Source organism: Scyliorhinus canicula, chromosome 4 (genome assembly GCF_902713615.1).
Source record: "Scyliorhinus canicula chromosome 4, sScyCan1.1, whole genome shotgun sequence".
NCBI lineage: Eukaryota > Metazoa > Chordata > Chondrichthyes > Carcharhiniformes > Scyliorhinidae > Scyliorhinus > Scyliorhinus canicula.
In genome coordinates, this window is record NC_052149.1 from 186,550,379 (window position 1) to 186,570,896 (window position 20,518).

Here is a 20,518-nt window from a genome sequence, read left to right on the forward strand (position 1 = left end):
AATGGAACATGGATCTCTGGGAACACTCTGAAGCTGCAAGATGGTTCTCAATGACACTGAAACTGGAAGATCCACTTGTAGATGCTCTTTCCACCCACTGCAGTGGTATTTCAGGATCCAAGGTCGCTGGCAGCCTCCTTCCTGCACTCCAGAGGCAGCTCCAGGCATTCTTCAGGTCAGTCCCAACTTCTGCACACCACGTTGTTTCAGACAACGTTGTTCCTCACAACTATGTAGCCTCCTCCGGTCTTCCAATCATCCCTCTCTGCCCCCATCGCCACTCAACTACATTTTTCTGTTCCTCCGACTCTGGTCTATTGTGTTTCCCCCACTTCACCTCACCATTGCTGGTCATTTCTTTAATCAGTTTGCAATTCCCTCCCTAAACTCCCTGCATCTCCTCATTAAGATCATCCTTAAAACACGGTAGCATAGTGGTTAGCACAGTTGTTTCGCAGCTCCAGGGTCCCAGGTTCGATTCCCGGCTTGGGTCACTGTCTGTGTGGAGTCTGCAGGTTCTCCGCGTGTTTGCATGGGTTTCCTCCAAATGCTCTGGTTTCCTCCCACAGTTTAAGATGTGCAAGTTAGGTTGATTGGCTATGCTAACTTGCCCTTAGTGTCCAAAAAAAAGGCAGGTGGGGTTACGGGGATAGGATTGAGGTGTGGGGATAAGGTGGAGGTATGGACTTAGGTAGCGTGCTCTTTCCAAGGGCCGGTGCAGACTCAATAGGTCGAATGGCCTCCTTCTGCACTGTAAATTCCATGATTCTAGGCTTCTTCAACCAAGCCTTTTAATAATTCCTTCTTTCGGCTCGCTATCCATGTTTGGCTTCTGTCTCAGATAATCTCTCTGTATTAAAAACATATCAATACAGTGTCTACATTTATGGAACCTTACCTCAAGCAATGATCAAAAAGAAGAGAAAAATTGTCGAGTTTTAAAAAAAAGTCTCCTTATGATACTTTAATATCACATGACACAGCAACAAGTCCTGGAATTTCTGCTCGTTTGTACTTTTTTGGCATAACTCAGTTGAAATCAATGTAACTGGTGCAAAAGACTGCAGAATTCTAACCACCTAGCATGTTCAACATAGATAGAGTTCACACAATGTTTTGTGCTAGTTTAAAAAGCATTGTGCTGGATGGAAGCCCTGCCCACAGAACTGGCTGCACTCTCAAGATGAATGAATCACTATTGAGAGTCTCCGCTAATTATACACATTCGTGGACTTTTGAGGAGTTTCCAAAAGTTAAGCTGGATCTTTTGGGTGCAAGGACATTAACAGGTATTTTTAAAAATCTTACAAATCTCAATACAACAAGGAAATGGTTATGTATCTTTAAAAGTCATTCAGGTTACTCACAGATGATGGAGATAAACTATGATTTAAAATTGCTTCCTTTGTTTGCAATGAGCCTATTTTCAGTTGTATTAATGTAACTGCGCACAGTTGCCTTGGTTCATGGCAAGTTTGCAGCTGATTTCGACGATATGCAACTGAATTTGGAAACTTTGAGAAAGGAAACACCTGTTAAAACTCACACAAATTTATGCGATTTGAGCCTGAAGGAGAAACTTAATTCATGTGACATTTAAAAAATTACTTGGTTTGCAGGACAATAGGTTTGCAAAGTACAACCAAAATTGAATTATTTGCTATTTTCTAACAAAATGATGATGACAGTAGAAAAAATTGTTTGCAATGCATATTTAATTAATTACCTTTAAATTCAATTTTATGTTTAAATGCCCACTAATAAAATATAATTTATTTTCCTTCAGGGATTGTACAACTCAATAAAAAATGAAAAGCTGGAGTGGGCTGTGTAAGTGCAACTTCTATATTGTGACACAAAAACATTCTGATGCATTAAGTGTTCCAAACCTTTCACAGTATCAATAATGACACTTCTCCTGTCTATGAAACTTGCCATCTGAAATCTGTGCCTTGAATGGAGAATCATTTTTTAAAATTCATTTTTACTGGATACAATTTTCACTGGAAATGCCAGTGTTTGTTGCCCATCCCTAATTGCCCTTGAGAAGCTGGTGGTGGGCTGCCTACTTGAACTGCTGCAACCCATGTGGTGTAGGTACACCCACTGTGCTATTAGGGAGGATTTTGATGCAGCGACAGCGAAGGATCAGAGATATTATTTCCAAGTCAGGATGGTGAGTGACTTGGCAGGGAACCTCCAGGTGGTGGGGTTCCTATGTAGCTGCTGCCCTTGTCCTTCTAGATGGTAGTTGCTGTGGGTCTGGAAGGTGCTGCGAAGGAGCCTTAGTGAGTTCCTGCTTTGTCCTGGATAGTGTCTAGTTTCTTGAGTGTTGTTGGTGCTGCACTCATCCAGGCAAGTGAGGAGTATTCCATCACAATCCTGACTTGTGCTTATAGGTATGGACAGGCTTTGGGAAGTCAGGAGGTGAGTTACTTGTCGCAGGATTCCTGGCCTCTGACGTGCTTTTGTAACCACAATATCTGGATGGCTAGTCTAGTTCAGTTTTGTGTCAGTTGTAACCTCCAGGATGTTGATGGGGAATTCAGTGTTGATGGTTTAATTCTCTCTTAGAACAAAGAACATTCCAGCACAGGAACAGGCCCTTTGGCCCACCAAGCCTGCACCAAACCAGATTCCTTATTTCGACCTTTGTATCCCTCCATTCCCCACCCGTTCCTGTGTCTATCAAGATATATCTTAAATGTTGCTATCATGCCTGCCTATACCACTTCCACTGGCAATGCATTCCATGCACCCATCACCCTCTGCGTGAAAAACTTTCACCGCACATCTCCCCTAAACTTTCCCTTCTCACCTTGAACCTTGTAATTGAGTCTTCCACCCCACCAAAAAGCTTCTGATTATTGGAGATGATCATTGCCTGGCACTTGTATGGCGTGAATGTTACTCACCACTTGTCAGCCCAAGCCTGCATATTGTCCAGGTCTTGCTGCATTTGGACATGTACTCCTTCATTATCTGACGAGTCACGAATGGTGCTGAACATTGTGCAATCATCGGCAAACATTCCCACTTCTGACCTTATGTTGGAAGGAAGGTTATTGATGAAACAGCTGAAGATGGTTGGGTCTGGGACACTACTTTGAGGAACTCTTGTCGGAATGTCCCGGGACTGAAATGACTGACCTCCAACAACCACAGCCAGCTTCCTTGGTGCTGGGTATGACTCCAACCAGAGGGTTTTCCCCCTAATTCCCATTGACTCCAGTTTAGCTAGGGCTCCAAGATGCCACACCCAATCAAATGCTGCCTTGATGTCAAGAGCAGTCACTCTCATGTCACCTCTGACAGTCAGCTCTTTTGTCCATATTTGAATCTAGGCCGAAATGAGGTCAGGAGCTGAGTGACCCCGGCAGAACCAAAACTGAGCACCAATGAGCAGATTATTGCTAAGTAAGTGCTGCTTGAAAGCACTTTTAATAACCCCTTCCAACACTGATGATTGAGTCCAGACTGACAGGGCAGTAATTTCCCCATTTGGTTTTCTCCTGCTTTTTGTGTACAGGACGTAAATGGGTAATTTTCCTACGCATAGATGCCAGTGTTGTAACTACTGGAAAAGTTTGGCAGAGGGGGCAAGTTCTACGGGAATATTGTCAGGGCCCATAGCCTTTGCAGTGTTCGGTGCCTTCAGCCGAATTGATTTCACACAGCACAAATTGAATTTGCTGATGACTAGTGTCTGTGATACTGGGGACCGCTGGAGAATCATCCACTCGGCACTTAGAACACAGAACAATACAGCACAATACAGGCCCTTCGGCCCACGATATTGTGCCAACCACTTATCCTAATCTAAGATCAACCTAACCTACACCGCTTCAATTTACTGCTGTCCATGTGCCTGTCTTAAGAGTCGCTTAAATGTCCCTAATGACTTTGACTCCACCACCTCTGCTGGCAATGCATCCCACGCACCCATACTCTCTGTGTAAAGAACCTACCTCTGACATCTCCCCTATACCTTCCTCCAATCACTTTAAAATTATGTCCCCTCAATACAGCCATTTCCGCCCTGTGGAAAAGTCTCTGGCTATCCACCCTATCCATGCCTTTCATCACCTTCTACATCTCTATCATGTCACCGCTCTTCCTTCTTCACTCCAGTGAGAAAAGCCCTAGCTCCCTCAACCTTTCTTCATAAGACGTGCCCTCCAGTCCAGGCAGCATCCTGATCAATCTCCTCTGCACCTTCTCCAAAGCATCTACATCCTTCCTACAATGAGGCGACCAGAACTGGACACAATATTCCAAGTGTGGTCTAACCAGTGTTTTATAAAGCTGCAGCAAAACCTCGCGGCTCTTAAACTCAATCCCCCCGTTAACGAAAGCCAACACACCATACACCTTCTTAACAACCCTATCAACCTCGGTGGCAACTTTGAGGGATCTGTGTACCCCAAGATCCCTCTGTTCCTCCACACTTCTAAGAATCTTGCCTTTAAACCTATATTCAGCATTCAAATTCGACCTTCCAAAATTAATCACTTCACATTTATCTAGGTTGAACTCCATCTGCCACTTCTCAGCCAGGCTCTGCATTCTGTCAATGTCCTGTTGTAACCTGCAACAGCTCTCGACACTATCTACAACTCTACCAACCTTTGTGTCATTGGCAAAATTACTAACCCACCCTTCCACTTCCTCATCCAAGTCGTTTATAAAAACCACAAAGAGCAGAGGTCCCAGAACAGATCCCTGCGGGACACCACTGGTCACCGACCTCCAGGCGGAATACTTTCCATCCACTACCACTCGCTGTCCTCTTTCGGCCAGCCAATTCTGTGTCCAGACAGCCAAATTTCCCTATATCCCATGCCCCCTGACCTTCTGAATGAGCCTACCATGGGGAACCTTATCAAATGCCTTACTGAAATCCAGATACACCACATCCACTTTCTGACCTTCATCAATGTGTCTTGTCACATCCTCAAAGAATTCAATGAGGCTTGTGAGGCATGACCTGTACCTCGCAAAGCCATGCTGACTATCTTTAATCAAACTATGTTTTTCTAAATAATCATAAGTCCTACCTCTCAGAATCCTTTCTAGTATTTTGCTCACCACACATGTAAAACTGACTGGTCTGTAATTCCCAGGGATTTCCCTAATCTCTTTCTTGAACAGGGGAAACAACATTCGCTTCCCTCCAATTATCTGGAACTACTCCAGTGGAGAGTGAAGACGCAAAGATCATCGCCAACGACACACAATCTCCTCCCTTGCTTCCCGCAGTAGGGTATGTCCCGCCTGGCCCAGGGGACTTATCTATCCTGATGTTTTTTTTAAATTTCCAGCACATCCTCCTACTTAATATCAACCTGTTTGAGCCTATTGACCTGGTTCACGCTGTTCTCACGAGCAACAAGGCCCCCCTCTCTAATGAATACTGAAGCAAAATATTCATTTAGTGCCTCCCCTACCTCCTCAGACTCTAGGCACAAGTTCCCTCCACTATCCCTGATCGGCCCTACTCTCACTCCAATCATCCTCTTATTTCTCACATAAGTGTAGAACGACTTGGGGTTTTCCCTAATCCTTCCCTAATCCTAAAACTGAAGATTATTGCGAATGCATCAGCCTTGACTTTTACACTGATATGCTGGGCTCCTCCATCATTGAGGATGGGGACATTTGTGAAATCTCCTCCTCCAGTAAGTTGTTTGATTGTCCGGCACCTGTCATAACTGGATGTGGCAGAACTTCATAGAAAGGTTACAGCACAGAACAGTATTCTTTATCCCATCGAGCTCATGCCAGCTCTCTGCAAGAGCAATTTTGTTATTCCTATTCCTCTTCCCTTCTCTCCTATTCTTTCCCTGTAGCCCTGCAAGTTTGTTCTCTTCCAGTGCTCATAAAATTCCCTTCTGAAATCCTCAATTGAATCTACTTCCATTCTCCTCTCAGGCAGTGCATTCTGAATCCTAATCACTCAGTACATGAAGATATTTCTCCTTGTGTTCCCTTTGATTCTTTTGTCAAACACCTTGGCCAGAATTCTCCGACCGTTTGCTGGTGCAAGATTCTCTAGTCCTGTTGACAGTGCACCCCTGCCCATGCTTTCCCGGCAGCGTGGGGTGGTTTGTTAAAAAAATACTTTTATTAAGGCATTTGTATAAACATTAAACACAAACCAACACAAGAGTAAGAACAATAGAAACCTCATAATAAATATATAACTATCTGAATATCCCAACCTCCCTGCCGTTCCCCTCATCCCATCCTGCCTTCCCCATTTTACTCTCTTTCTCCCCTCCCCCTGCTGACACCTCAATTTTCCTTGAAGAAGTCAATAAATGGTTTCCACCTCTGGGAAACCCATCCACTGACCCTCTCAAGGCAAACTTAATTTTCTCCAGTCTTAGGAACTCCACCAGGTCGCTCCCCCACGCCCCTGGCTTCGACACCCCCGAGTCCCTCCACTCCAACAAAATCCGTCTCTGGGCTACCAGGGAGGCAAAGGCCAGAACATCGGTTTCTCTCGCCCCCTGAATTCCTGGGTATTCCGACACACCAAATATTGCCACTTCTGCACTCGGAGCCACCTTCACCCTCAGTACCTCGGGCATTACGTCCGCGAACCCTTGCCAGAACCCCTTCAGTTTCGGACAAGCCGAAAACAGGTGAACCTGGTTCACAGGGTGGTTCACCGCCAACACCTGTCCTCCACCCCCTCAAAGAACCTTCGCATCCTGGCCACCGTCAGATGCGCCCTAAAGCAACAGGTCATCCAATATAGCGAGACCCTGTGCTCAACCCCCCCACCCCTCGCACAATCTTGATGCTCTATTGGCACTATTGTCAAGGCAAAAAGTAACGGGGTGAGTGGGAACCCCTGCTTTGTCCCCAGTGTAGCCTGATGAACCCCGAGCTCACACGATTTGTCTGTACACTCGCACCGGTGCCCTCTATAACAATCAACCCCAATCCACAAACCCTTGGCCAAACCCTAACCGCCCCAGCACTTCCCACAAATACTCCCATTCCATCCGATCGAACGCCTTTTCTGCATCCATTGCAACCTCCACATCCTGTCCCTCCGGGGACATCATTAACGCATTCAGTAATTCCTGATGTTTACCAACAACTGTCTCCCATTTACAAACCCCGTCCTGTCCTCCCCTATCACCCCGGCACACAGTTCTCAATTCACGAGGCCAAGATCTTTGCCAGCAATTTGGCGTCCACATTTAGCAAAGATATCGGGTGGCAGGACCCACGTTGCTCCAGACCTTTACCCTTCTTTAATATTAGGGATATGGACGCTTACGATAATGTAGGGGGGAGCATCCCTTCTCCCTCACCTCAAAGATTGTCCTTACCAGAGGGGGCCCCAGATTCCCAACAAAGTCTCATAAAATCCTACAGGAAACCCATCGCCCAGGGCCTTCCCTGCCTGCATCGTTCCCATGCCCTCCATCACCTCCACCAGGCCAGTGAGGGCCCCCAGCTCCTCCACCAGGTCCTCCTCCACCTTGGGGAACTCCAACCCGTCCAGGAATTGGCGCATCCACTCCTCACCCCCCCCACACACACCCCCCGACCGGGGGCTCTGATTCATGGAGCCTCATTTTAAACTCCCGAAAACCCTATTTACCTCCACCGGGTCCAGCACCACTCTTCCTAAGTTGGTGGGCCAGCAGCCTGCTCACCTTCTCCCTAACTCGTACACTGCCCCTCTGGCCCTCTGCAACTGCTCCACTGCCTTCTCTGTGGACCCCTCTGGAGCTTCTGCCTCTTCTTCAACAGACCCGCCTCCAGGACCTCCGAAAACCTCCTATCCACCCGCAGAATCTTGTCCACTAGCCTTTCCATTTCTGCTCGTTCCTCCTTCTCCCTATGCGCCTGGATCGATATGAACTCCCGACTGACCACTGCCTTGAGAGCCACCCATAGCGTACATCTCCTCATCCGCTAACAGCCTTACATCCAGTCTCCACTGCGGGCGTTGGGCCCCCCCAGTTCCACTTGCAAGTCCACCCAGTGCGGCGCATGGTCTGAAACCACGATCGCCGAACACCCCAAGTTGACCACCCCTGCCAGTAACATCTTGTCCACCACAAAATAATCAATTCGCGAGTACACTCTGTGCTCATGGGAGAAGTAGGAGACCTCCTTCACCCATAGCTTCCCAAACCTCCTCGGATCCACCCCTCCCATGCGCTCCATGAGTCCCTTCAGCTCCTTCGCCACCAGCGATATCCGCCTCGATCTCGGGCTCGACCGGTCCAGACCTGGTTCAATGACCATATTAAAATGCCCTCCCATAATCAGTTGATGCGAGTCCAGATCTGGGACCTTTCCCAGCACTCGCCTCATGAAGTCCACATCATCCCAGTTTGGGGCATAGACATTCACCAGGACCACTGGCACCCCTTCCAGCTTCCCACTCACCTTCAAAAATGCCTCTCCTGAATCTGAGGAAATATTCCCCAACTCAAACGCCACCCGTTTGTTTATCAGCACCGCCACCTCCTGCTTCTTCATATCTAATCCTGAATGAAAGACTTGCCCTACCTACCCTTTCCTTAGTCTAGTCTGGTCCCCGATATTCAAGTGCGTTTCTTGCAAAAAAGCCACGTCCACCTTCAAGCTCCTTAAGTGCGCGAACACATGCGACTGTTTGACTGGTCCATTCAGCCCTCTCATGTTCCAGGTGACCAACCTGGTCAGGGAGTACCCCGCCCCCTTCCTCTGCCGATCAACCATATACTTTCTTGGGCCAGCCCCGGCCCACGTCACACGACCCACCAGGCCCACCCTCGGATGTCCACCATCTCCCCCCCACTTCTTTCTGCACCTTTGTCAGCAGTGTCCCCTCCACCCCCCCCCCCCCCCCCCCAACCCTAAACAAAACAGCAATCCCATCTCCCTCTTCTACACCAACCACTTAGTCACCCCGCACTGCCCTCCCGTTAACTAGCCTGCCCAGCTGACCTGGCAGCCCCCAGCCATGGCGCTTAAACCACCTACCCCCCACGTCCCACAGATTCCTCCCCCCCGCTCGCTCACTTCCACAGCACAGACAACAATTAAATAAGAAAAATGTGCACTCACCCCAAACATTCCGCCACCAAACCCAACAAGACCTCTCAACGAAGAGAGGTTCTCCCAAAGCCAACAAACAAAAGTCAGTAAACACGAAAAAGGCAATGAAAACCCTCATCCACTCACACTTCCTCCACAGTTCACTGTCCATCCTCTCCTGCCGGTCCATTGTCTCTTTAAAAACTCCGTCGCCTCCTCTGCTGTCCCAAAATAACGCCCTTGGCCGTTCTGAGTCACCCAGAGGCGGGCTGGGTACAGCATCCCAAACTTCTTAAAGAGAGCAGCCTTCTCTCGATTAAACCCAGCTCTCCATGCCAAGGTCCTAGTACACCCAGAGCTCATTACCTTCCTAAGTGCGCCTCCTCATCGGCCTGGCCCACCGCAATATCTTCTCCTTGTCAAGGAATCAGTGGAGCCGAACCACCATCGCCCTCGGCGGCTCGTTCGCCTGCGGCTTCCGCATCAGCGCCCTGTGCGCCCAGTCGACCTCCAGGGGCCTTTGGCCCCCTTCCCCATCAACTGCTCCAGCATCTTGGCTACATATGAGCTAGCATCCGTTCCCTCAATGCCTTTGGGCATCCCCACGGTTCTTAAGTTTTGGCTCCGGGAGCAGTTCTCTAGATCCTCCACCTTCTCATATAGCCGCCTCTGGGTCTCCCGCATCATTCCGATCTCAGCCCCCAGCGAGGTAAGCTGCTCCTCGTGCTCCTTCCTCCACATTCCGAATAGCCTGGTCTTGGGACACCAGCTTCTGTTCCTCCCGATCGATCCCTGCTTTTAGCAGTTCCACCACCTTGGTCTGGTCCTCCTGGGCTTCTCTCCTCTGCTGGCTGAACTTCCAGCTGCTCCGTTGACAACTGGACGGGCAGGGCTGACCCTTTGCCCTCCACCATCTTCACCTGTGGCGCACAAAGAATCTCTTGCTCCAACAGCTCCCTTCTTCTCGACCCACTTCTGGTCCATGGATCCATCCACCAGCACCACCAGTGGAGTTTAACTTTCCTCAATTACCTCTACGACTTTTTCCACTGGCAAATGGGGAAAAGAACCAAAACAAATGCTTCGAGCGGGAGCTGCCAAATGTGCGACCACTCATGCCATGGCTGCCACTGAAAGTCCGTGGGGGTGGTTTCAAAGGGAATTTCCATTGACAGCGGCAGGAGCAGAGAATTCTGCCGCCAGCGAACGGCACGCCTCCTCCTGCCTCCGAGAAACACGCTGTTGGGAGGCCAGAGAACCCTGCCCCTTATTTCCTCTGCACTTTCTGTTGAATCTCTCCAGTGCAGAAGGAGGCCATATGGTCCATCGAGTCTGCACCAGCCCTCTGAAAGGACACCCTACCCAAGCCCATTTCCCAGCCCTATCCCCATAACTTGCACAGCTTTGGAAACTAAGGGGAAATTTTAGCATGGCCAATCCACCTAACCAGGACACTTTTGGACTGTGGTTAGAAACTGAATCACCCCGGAGGAAACCCACACAGACATGGGGGGGAATGTGGAAACTTCACAGACAGTCACCCAAGGCAGGAATCAAACCCGGATCCCTGGCGCTGTGGGGCAGAAGTGCTAACCACCGTGCCATTCTTTTTTTCCCCCTTTTCCACATCTATCCTCTACGGTAATCAGAAGCCAGTATCATCACCCATTTCTCTGTCTTTAAATTATTGAATACAATCCAGAAAAGCCACCATAACATGATCAAATTTATTATCCTAGATGAATGACAGTCCTCCAGAACAGTACAAGGGCAGCTCCTTGGCTCTATCTGTAAGTGATTAAAGGTATGAGTGATTTCCATAAGGGACAAGACCAAGTCTGAGTTCCACCTCATTGGCCAGTGAGTGCAGTAGTAGCACAGTCTGTCCCTAAACTGTATTAATCTCATTCCACACCACAGGGACACTTGGTAGACATCCTAGTCTGATATTATTGATGGTGCCAAACTGTCCTCTGTGCCAAATGCAAAATATAGCATTGTACACATTGGAATCATGAGCATAAATCTTTTCTGCACCTTCTATAAAGCTTTCAAATCTTTCCTAAAATGTGGAGCTCAGAATTAGATGCAATACTTCAGTTGAGACTGAATCATCAGAATAAAGATTCATCATAGCTTCCTTACTTTTGTACTCTGTGCCTCTATTTGTAAAGCCCTGGATCTGTACACATTTTAACCACACTATCAAACAAAATTTTGAACTTGTGCCCTGTACACCCAAGTCTAGATTATTAATATATACCATGAAAAGTAGTGGTCCGAGGACTGACCCTTAAGAAACCCAGCTGTATATCTTCCTTCAGTCTCAAAAACGACCGTTCACTAGTACTCTTTCTTTGTTTCTTACCAGTCAGCCATATCCATATCTATGCTGTCACTGTCCCTTTTATTCCATAGGCTTCAATTTTGCTTGTAAGGAAATAAAAGGAAGCAGATTCTGCACTCTGGATCCTACTACCTCATGGGACATCCCGCACATGTGCCCAAAGATCTGTTGTCAATACATCAGCCTACTCAGTCACTTGAAACCCCATGGCAGAAACGTCTGACCCTGAGTAGACATCAACCTCGAATCGAGGGACAGCTGACAATGACACCTTATCAAAAGCCTTTTGGCAATACCCTCATAAGTCCTCTATTACCTCATAAAAAGCTCAATCAAATTGCTTAAACACAATTTGCCTTTAACAAATCCATGCCTGCTTCCCCTAATTTACATTTGTACAAGTGGCTGTTAATCTTGTCCCAAATGATAATTTCTTAATGGTTCCTTCCACCAAGATTAAACTGAATGGCCAATAATTGCTGGGTTTATCCTTAAATTCTTTCTTGAACCAAGGTGTGACATTTGCAACTTTCCGTTTTTGACCAATGTCTATTAGGTCATGGAGAGCTTCAAGTTTGCCAGTTGATATAACACCCTTTCTCTAGACTTTTTTGATGCTGTCAGCAAACTGCCAGATTGAACTTCATGAGACTCCCTTCCCTCATTACATTTTACTACATTTTGTGATCAGTGCCAGTCATTTTATTATGGGACCGGAGTTGGGAAATTCATCAGAGCTGCTCAAATTCTGCTGGTGTTATATCTGCAAAAGTGTGACTGAAACCCAGTTTACATGTGTAAAATGACATTGTAAATGGAGATGTGCTTTGAATTAAATTATATAATTACCAATCAACATGCAAAATTGTATCAAAGTATTTCATTATAGAAAATGTTTTAAATGTCTTCAATAAAAGTGATTGGTGCTTCCGCTCTTTTCTTTAAGAGATGAAGATGAGTTGAGGAAATCTCTCTCTGAGCTTGTGGATGATAAATATGATAGTTGTCCTAAGAAAATGACCAGAATAATTGATAGCAGTAATCCCTTCCTCGACATCCCTCAGGCACTGAATGCAGCAACCTACAAACATGGAGTTCTCAATCGTAAAACACATGCAGATATGGATGGCAAGAGAAGTGAGTATGTTTCCAGTGTTGAGTTTTTACAGACCAGTTAAGCAAACTTATATTCAACAGCTTAAATGAAGTCTTATTTTCTTGGAATTGTGTCCATGGCCACACATTCCTGTTTCATGGTGCTTCCAGTAAATGTATTTTGCTGAAAAATAGCCTGTACCATGAGTATGAGTTGGTTTCATTTCCAAAGTACAGCTATTTGAACATAGCACCCTGTCAAGTTCCCGACTGCAGGCAAACAGGTCCCCAATACACGCTGCTTGGCAAGTTGAGATTTGCATATTTGGCTTCTGGGATCTGCCCCAAGGGAATCAATGTAAGTTTGTGTATAGAAACTGCATTTCTCCCCACTAGATTTTTATGTGACATTTGTCAGGCTTATGTTTACCAATGAATAATCCTTGTCAGTTCTTAATAGGAGCCTATAGACATGGTTATGCCATGTGTCCCTTTGATATAACCCCATAGTTACTGACAACCATATTGCCTGGCTGCTTGTGTCTGATTTCTTCAACATCTTCAGTCCTCTGGAGGAGCTGCCTTTGTTATGCAGCTGTAGCCCCATTGTGAGAGGTATCTGCCTAATCCATGCTCCTCCTGCCATTCTACAACTGGGGGATATTCTTTACAGATGACCAGAACCCTGAGCGGCAACAGACGCTTAACCACCATGCAGAGCAGAGCCATTGACTTGGTTCACAAGCTGATCTATTAGACTCTCCAAAGTTTGAGGTCTCAGTTGTGGCAGTTTTCCCATTCCATCCTGATTACATGGACACCGAGAGTGGCAGTTTTAAAGTGGGGTTGGGAACCTGACACCTGGATGAATTCCAGGTCCCAACTCTTTTAAAATTAAAAAAATTTAAATTGAGCGGGAACCAAGCTCGGCGGCCAATTAGTAGCACTGTGCACCTCCAGGAGTTATGAGCTATCTGCTTGCCACCAGTGACAAAGGCAGATGGCAGCCATGTGGAGGGGTGGTGGGGGGAGGAAAGTAGACAAAGCAGGCAGTTCCTTTAAAGGCCAGGTGCTGGAACATGACTGAAAATGCCCATGGGCTCAAAGTTAAGGTACAATGTTCGATTCAACACGAACTACCCGTCAAGTTAATTTTTAGACAAAAAAAACAAGATGCCCCAGACTCTTCGAAAATTTCAATCTCCACCGAACAGGTCCCTTAGCTTCAGGTGTTATTTATTGCTGGCAAGTGGTGAAAATCACAAACTGTCCCAGAGGCACAGGGATCCCAAAATGACTTTCAGGACCCCGATGGTCCCGCCAACCGTTTCCCAGCATCAAGGAGTGCATTCAACGGGAAACCCCATTGATAAGGGCGGGACCAGAAGATCCTGCTGCCAGCCAATTGGTGGGTCACCTCTGTCACCACAAACACACGGCGGTGGGGGAATGTGGAAAATCTCACCCAATATTACTGACGTTTCACCATATCTTCTGATATTTCTACAATGGCATAAATTTGACGCAAACTACAATAACGTTTTGAACTACACAATTACTGTTTAGCATATATGCACCATAACACAAGAGCATTATCAGTAGTTGCTTTAAAAAAAGTGAATAATTCTGCACTTCTTTTATGTGGCGTTAAGACCATCCCTCTTTACACCCCCCCCCCCCCCCCACCCTTAAAGTAATGGGAAATTTTCGGAATTGAAAAGAACATTCACTCTTAACGTGACTACATTTTTTACGATATCCTAACTTCACAATTACTGCTAAACACCCTTACCAGCACTGAAAAGTTACTTTTTATTTTGAATATGTTACATTTTTCAATTATTAACAAAATTTCACAAATCTTTACAACATTTCTAAGAGTTAGCTATATTAATAGTTTAGCCTCTATCTAAGTGTTCATGGAGGAGGATTCTCTGTAGCACTATTGCCTCTGTCCTCAGGATTGGATTGGATTGGACTTGTTTATTGTCACTTGTACCGAGGTACAGTGAAAAGTATTTTTCTGCGAGCAGCTCAACAGATCATTAAGTACATAGGAAGATAGGGAATAAAAGAAAATACATAATAGGGCAACACAAGGTATACAATGTAATTAAATTTTAAAAGATTAGAACGAGTATAAGTTAAGTAAAAAGTGGATCTGTTGGGGAGAGCTCACAGAGAGTCGAGTCGATGGCTCCTGCGCCATCTTCTGGACACATATCCACAAGAAAATCCACATTCTCTTCATCAAAGGATGAAATGATGCTTCTTGGAAAAATTCCATTAGTGCAGCACATCAATTTTTTTAATATACCAGCAGGTACTTCATTTTCAGTCCGCAGAAAACATGTAGGGAGCACTTGATGGTTCCATAAATGAGCTGACTTTGGTGAATCTGATGAGGTCAGCAGCTCCCCACTTCAAATCCATGACACTTCCTACTTGTGTAATAATCTTAGGGCATATTTTTTTAAAAACAGCAGGAGAAAATTGATTAACTTTGTAAACGATATGCCCAAAGTTCAGAAAAAGATTGATACAAACAACAGATTCCATTGTACACAAATGGTCAATGCTTTGGATCCAGTGTCTATTTCTTATTATGCAGAGGGCTGGATTTGGCTTGGTGAACTTTTGTATATCAACCAATTCTCATTATATTAATGTTTAAACTACTAATCCTATTAATAAGTATAAATTGCTCAGTGAGAGAGTTTCTCTCTCCTCACAGTCATCAAAGTGGAAGTCCAGATCATAATATTGTGAACTAACATTTTATTAGCACTTAGAATAATGCACTTAGTACTTTCTCAACAGTTATGGAAAACACAATACTGAGACAGTAATTGCACTCAATGTATTGTGATAACTATTATTAACTGGTTGAATGAATGGGTGCGATTCAACGGAAAAAATCTATGTCCGGTTTTGGGTGTGTTTCTTGGTGGTTGCAGCTCGAGAAACACCCCGCTATTCAACATCACTTTGCCTTTTTCTTAATAAATATTTTATTGAGGTTCTTTTTGGCATTGTAACAGCAGCAATATAAACAATGTACATGAAAATATAAACATAGTGCAAATACCACCTCCCTCCCCCCCAGGTCCCAGCATTAATTAACCCCCTAATCTACCCTAACCTAACCCTCTTCCCCCCCCTCCCCCTGCTGACAATGAATTCTCCGCAAAGAAGTCAATGAATGGTTGCCACCTCCGGGCGAACCCTAACAGTGATCCTCTCAAGGCGAACTTAATTTTCTCCAGACATAGAAAGCTAGCCATGCCCGACAGCCAGGTCTCCGACTTTGGGGGCCTTGAGTCCCTCCATGCTAGTAATATCCGCCTCCGGGCTACCAGGGAAGCAAAGGCCAGGAAGTCTGCCTCTCTCTCCTCCTGGACTCCTGGATCCTGCGACACCCCGAAAATCGCCACCTCTGGACTCAATGCCACCCTTGTTTTTAATACCTTGGACATGATGGCAGCAAACCCCTGTCAAAATCCCCTCAGCTTTGGACATGCCCAGAACATGTGGACATGGTTTGCTAGTCCTCCCGCACATTTTGCGCACCTATCTTCCACCCCAAAGAATCTGCTCATCCGGGCCACTGTCATGTGAGCCCGGTGAACGACCTTGAATTGAATCAGGCCGAGTCTGGCACATGTTGCGGTCGCGTTGACTCTACTCAACGTGTCCACCCAAAGGCCATACTCTATCTCTCCCCTCAGCTCCTGATCCCACTTTCGCTTCAGCTCCTCAGTCTGCGTCTCCTCTGCTCCCGTAAGTTCCTTATAAATGTCAGAAACACTCCTCTCACCTATCCATCCTCTGGAAACTACCCTGTCCTGATTCCCCCTTAGCGGCAGGAGCTGGAAGGTTGGTACCTGTCTACGCAGAAAGTCCCGCACCTGCAGATATCGAAATTCATTTCCCCCCGCCAATGCAACCTTCTTCTCTAGTGCCCTCATATTCGGATAGCTCCCTTCTATAAACAAGTCCCCCATCCTCTCAATCCCTACTCTCTGCCATATTCGGAAACCCCCCCCGTCCATCCTCCCCGGGGCAAACCGGTGATTTTCGCAGATTGGGGACCAGAATGATGTTCCCACTGCTCCACATATCTCCTCCATTGCCCCCAGACTCTCAAGGCCGCCACCAACACGGGGTTGGTGGAGTACCGCGCTGGCGGGAATGGCAGAGGCGCAATTACCAGCCCCAAACTTGTGCCCTTGCAAGAAGCTTCCTCCATACGCACCCATGCCGACCCCTCCCCCCCAGTAATAATTGCTTGCCTTTTGTTTTGGCCTAGGGGAGTTTCTCTCTGCCAAGATCACACTTGAGTAATTTCCTGCTGGTGAGCTCAGCAGGAAAGGCTCAATGCAGATTCGGGCATTATTTTGTCTGGCTGCTCCAATCTTTCCCCCCACTTTCAGCACCCCGGCAACCTTGCAGAAGCCCCTGGGAGCACACCCTCACCCCTCCCCACTCCATCTAGCAAGGCCCCCGCCTTCGGACCTGATTCCTGGGCTGCTCAGTGTGGGTTCAAGTGAGTGCGGTGGTGCCTGAGGACCTTTATCGGTGAGTTGGGGCTTGGGAGGGTTCCCGGGTCACGTCAGGGGGGTCGAGAGATCGGGACGCCGTTTTGCGGCGAGCAGGGCTCTTCAATGCAGAATACGGGACTAAGTGCAGCCTCAACTGCGGCGTTCCCTGCCGAGGCCTTGTATTTACCCAAATGGTCGTTCGATAATGCGTTTCTTGGTGCTTCCAGCCTTTTTTACCTCGTCATAATTCTTAGATGCTGCCTCTCACAAGGAAGTATAAACCTCTATGCCCACCCTATCAGTTTACTTTGCATGGGTAATGTCAACCTTTTTTTTAGCCACCTCATTTGGGTTGCTATTTTCTCAAAGGCCCTAAAAAAGGTTTATACCTCCTTCTCTTCACATTTTGGGAGGGACTGTATAAATTTAAACATGTTGCCACTGGGTTCCAGTCTAAGATTAAGCTCCCCTCTAGTTCCTGGCAGCTCCCCTCTAATTTCCAGTGCTTTAAGTTGGAACTCTCCCTTTTGTGTTTTCCTCTCTCTCTATTGCTGTTTCCTCTCTCTCTAATTCCGCCCTCCTCATTTCCATCTCCATTTCTCTTTCTTTTTGCTGCATCTCGAATTGTTTCATGTGTAACTGAATTTTATTTCGCTAATTCAGCTAATGGTTGCCTTGACCCAGGTTGTGTTTCTGGCATCTCTTTCAAATTTAAATGTTGAGCAATCACATCAGTTAGCTCTACCTTCCTAGCTTTATCTGGTACCTCTATTTTTAATTCACCTGCCAATTTATCTAGTTTGTCTTTTTGAAGCCCCTTTAAATAAACCAAAGACAAGACGCCCACCTGAAGAAAAGTCTTGGCAACTTCCAGAGCCATCCTGTTATATTGCTACAAACCTGGTGTCTCTTTTTAATTTATACAGTAATCCCAACTTCGCCATCTACCTTTCAAAGATCCCGGATCTGAGCCCCCAAATTATGTTACGACACCCTGGGCTTGGGCAGGATCTATACCAGCCCCACTTGACCCGGAGTCAGAACACAGTTGAATTAACAAATAATTCTTAGAAAAATACCTGAAGTCTTTGACCTTTGGCTGCCCAATAATTACAGTCACCAGGTTTGTAAATTTAAACACAATTACTGTTTCTTTACAACATGAACTATAATGAAATCTGCAGCAAATACAATTAGTTAAAGATGCATGTCCGTTAAGCATCCATGGATCAAAAATGTTAACTGCAAAAATAAAGAAAGAGGAAATAAGGGAATTAACAGGAAGGACCATTACAGTATGTAGAATTGTGATTCTGGAGAAATGTGAAATACCACAAATATAAAATTAACTTTTCAGGGCCAGTAAGAGTATTTAGCAGCAGTTATGAAGTTTTGTACACTGTTAAAAGCCCAGTTACAACTCATTCAACATGGTGTAACTTTTCTAGGGCTTTTACAGCAAGACTACTGACATTAAAGTGGAACTACTCATCCATTCATGATTGCAAGGCAGTTAGCAGTCTGTGTGAACCTTTGCAGCACACCCTCTGAGGGGTTTTCTGAGTTATTTTGCACATGTCCGAACTTTCAAAGTTGTCATCGGTTTCAGTGGCGTAATGACAGCAAATAGGGATAGTTTTGCCATCACTGCCATATCAAAACCCAGGCCAATATATATTTATTCACTTGAAGATTTTTGAATGTACACTTTTCACAACTACTGATCATGCTTCTTGTATTATGGAGCCTACACTCTAAACAGGAATTGTTCAGTTGAATACGCCTGCCGAAGTAAACAATTATTGCCGCAATTATCTTTACAACATGATTAATTAGTTGCTCAATGTGTAGGCATACGTTCCATTTTGTACTTGAACCTGGCAGAACCTGCCATGTGTCTGTTATCTTTTGGAAACAAACCTATATATGCAGTAACTGAAGCGTAGAGGCATTCAGTATCTGATATCTTGCATTGTGTGTCACTGGGCTAAATCGCTGGCTTTTAAAGCAGACCAAGCAGGCCAGCAGCACGGTTCGATTCCCGTACCAGCCTCCCCGGACAGGCGCCGGAATGTGGCGACAAGGGGCTTTTCACAGTAACTTCATTGAAGCCTACTCGTGACAATTAGCGATTTTCATTTCATTTCAAATAACAAGTTCTGCTATTGAGTTGACAAATAAAAATCTGAAGTCTTACTGTGTTGCCTGCCCTCAATTCACCTATTTGGAAAAAAATTAATGCCCTCCTTGTGGCGTGTTTGGTGGTGGTGGGGCATTTAATCAGGCGGCAAGTGGGGACCCAGCTGCCCTCCTACTACTGCCCCAATTAAGCCTGAGACAGGAAATCGCAGGTACTGCTTTCCCAGCCCATTGAGATTCTTAAGTGAGCTATTAATGCCTTCTTGAGGGCCTAATCCTACCTCTGGTAGCATTCACCCAGTATCAGGAGGGGTACTTGCCATTCAGGAAGCCCAAAAAGCTAAGCTTGGCGACAGCTCTCAGCAGGCTGGTTTTACCCTGCTTGGTCCCAGGGAAGACTCACTGCTACCCAGTTAAGGGCCTGATTGGTATTTAATGCAACAGGCCCTCCTAAAATAAGGTGAAGCAAGGTTCTCGCTGGCTCTCGAGTCAGAAGGCAAGACTTCCATCGCCTCCATTAAATAGTGCCAATTGACTCATATGCTGCATCCTGATTAAATCTCAGTATGAACACCTCATTAAAAATTACTGAGTACCTATGTCTGTGCTGAAACATTTTGATTTTAACACTGCTATTGATGTCCTTCTAGTAGATCATCAAAGTTGATAAAAAATGTAACGATGTGAGAGCGTGTTAATAAATATGGCTCAGAATTTCATTTTTTTTTAGCTCCCAGAGGAAGAAGAGGATGGAAGAAATTTTATGCAGTGCTCAAAGGGACTATTCTTTACTTACAAAAGGTAGTGAATGAAAAAACCTAATTGTCTACATCAAGGATGAGAAATGTCTGCTGTTTGGCAGAATTCCAAATATTGGATTAAGGAATTCCACCACTTCCATTTATTTTCTGCCCCCTCCTGGCCCAGAAAAGGAAACACTCAACCCCTCTTGGTTGTATACATCACCAATTCTGATCTGCTTTGACACACCACTGTGATTGAGAGATGCAGAGGCTATGCCCCTCCCTGGCTATGCCCCCCCCCCCCCCCCCCCCCCCCCCAGTAGCTGTTTGTCCTTTGTGCAGCCTGCAGAAGGACTTCCTGTGTTGGACCGTTTTCCTGGTGCCGCCTCTGCTGCGTGAGTTGCTGTTGCTGGACATGGACAAGATTGTGACCGGGGCCATAGAAGGAGGAGACCCAGTCAAGGGCTAGAGCAGTGCCAAGACCGAGAATGGGTCGAGAGCTGGGCCGGGGCAAGGGAGACCGAGGTCTAGAGCAGAAATGGGACCGGAGCTCTGGGATAGGTGTATGGAGGCTGGGGTTGTGGGGGGAGGTGGTGTGGATG

The 20,518-nt window shown here is 46.1% G+C and overlaps 1 protein-coding gene across 6 annotated transcripts in view; it reads left to right on the forward strand.

The window, feature by feature from the left end:
• psd2 (pleckstrin and Sec7 domain containing 2) overlaps positions 1-20,518 on the forward strand; it is a 275,923-nt gene that overhangs the window by 210,455 nt on the left and 44,950 nt on the right. For all 6 annotated transcript variants that reach the window (XM_038795695.1, XM_038795693.1, XM_038795694.1 and 3 more), the window contains 3 exons: positions 1,787-1,830; positions 12,345-12,535; positions 19,904-19,974. In XM_038795695.1, the coding sequence (XP_038651623.1) occupies positions 1,787-1,830; positions 12,345-12,535; positions 19,904-19,974 (306 nt within the window). The remainder of the gene's footprint in view (positions 1-1,786; positions 1,831-12,344; positions 12,536-19,903; positions 19,975-20,518) is intronic.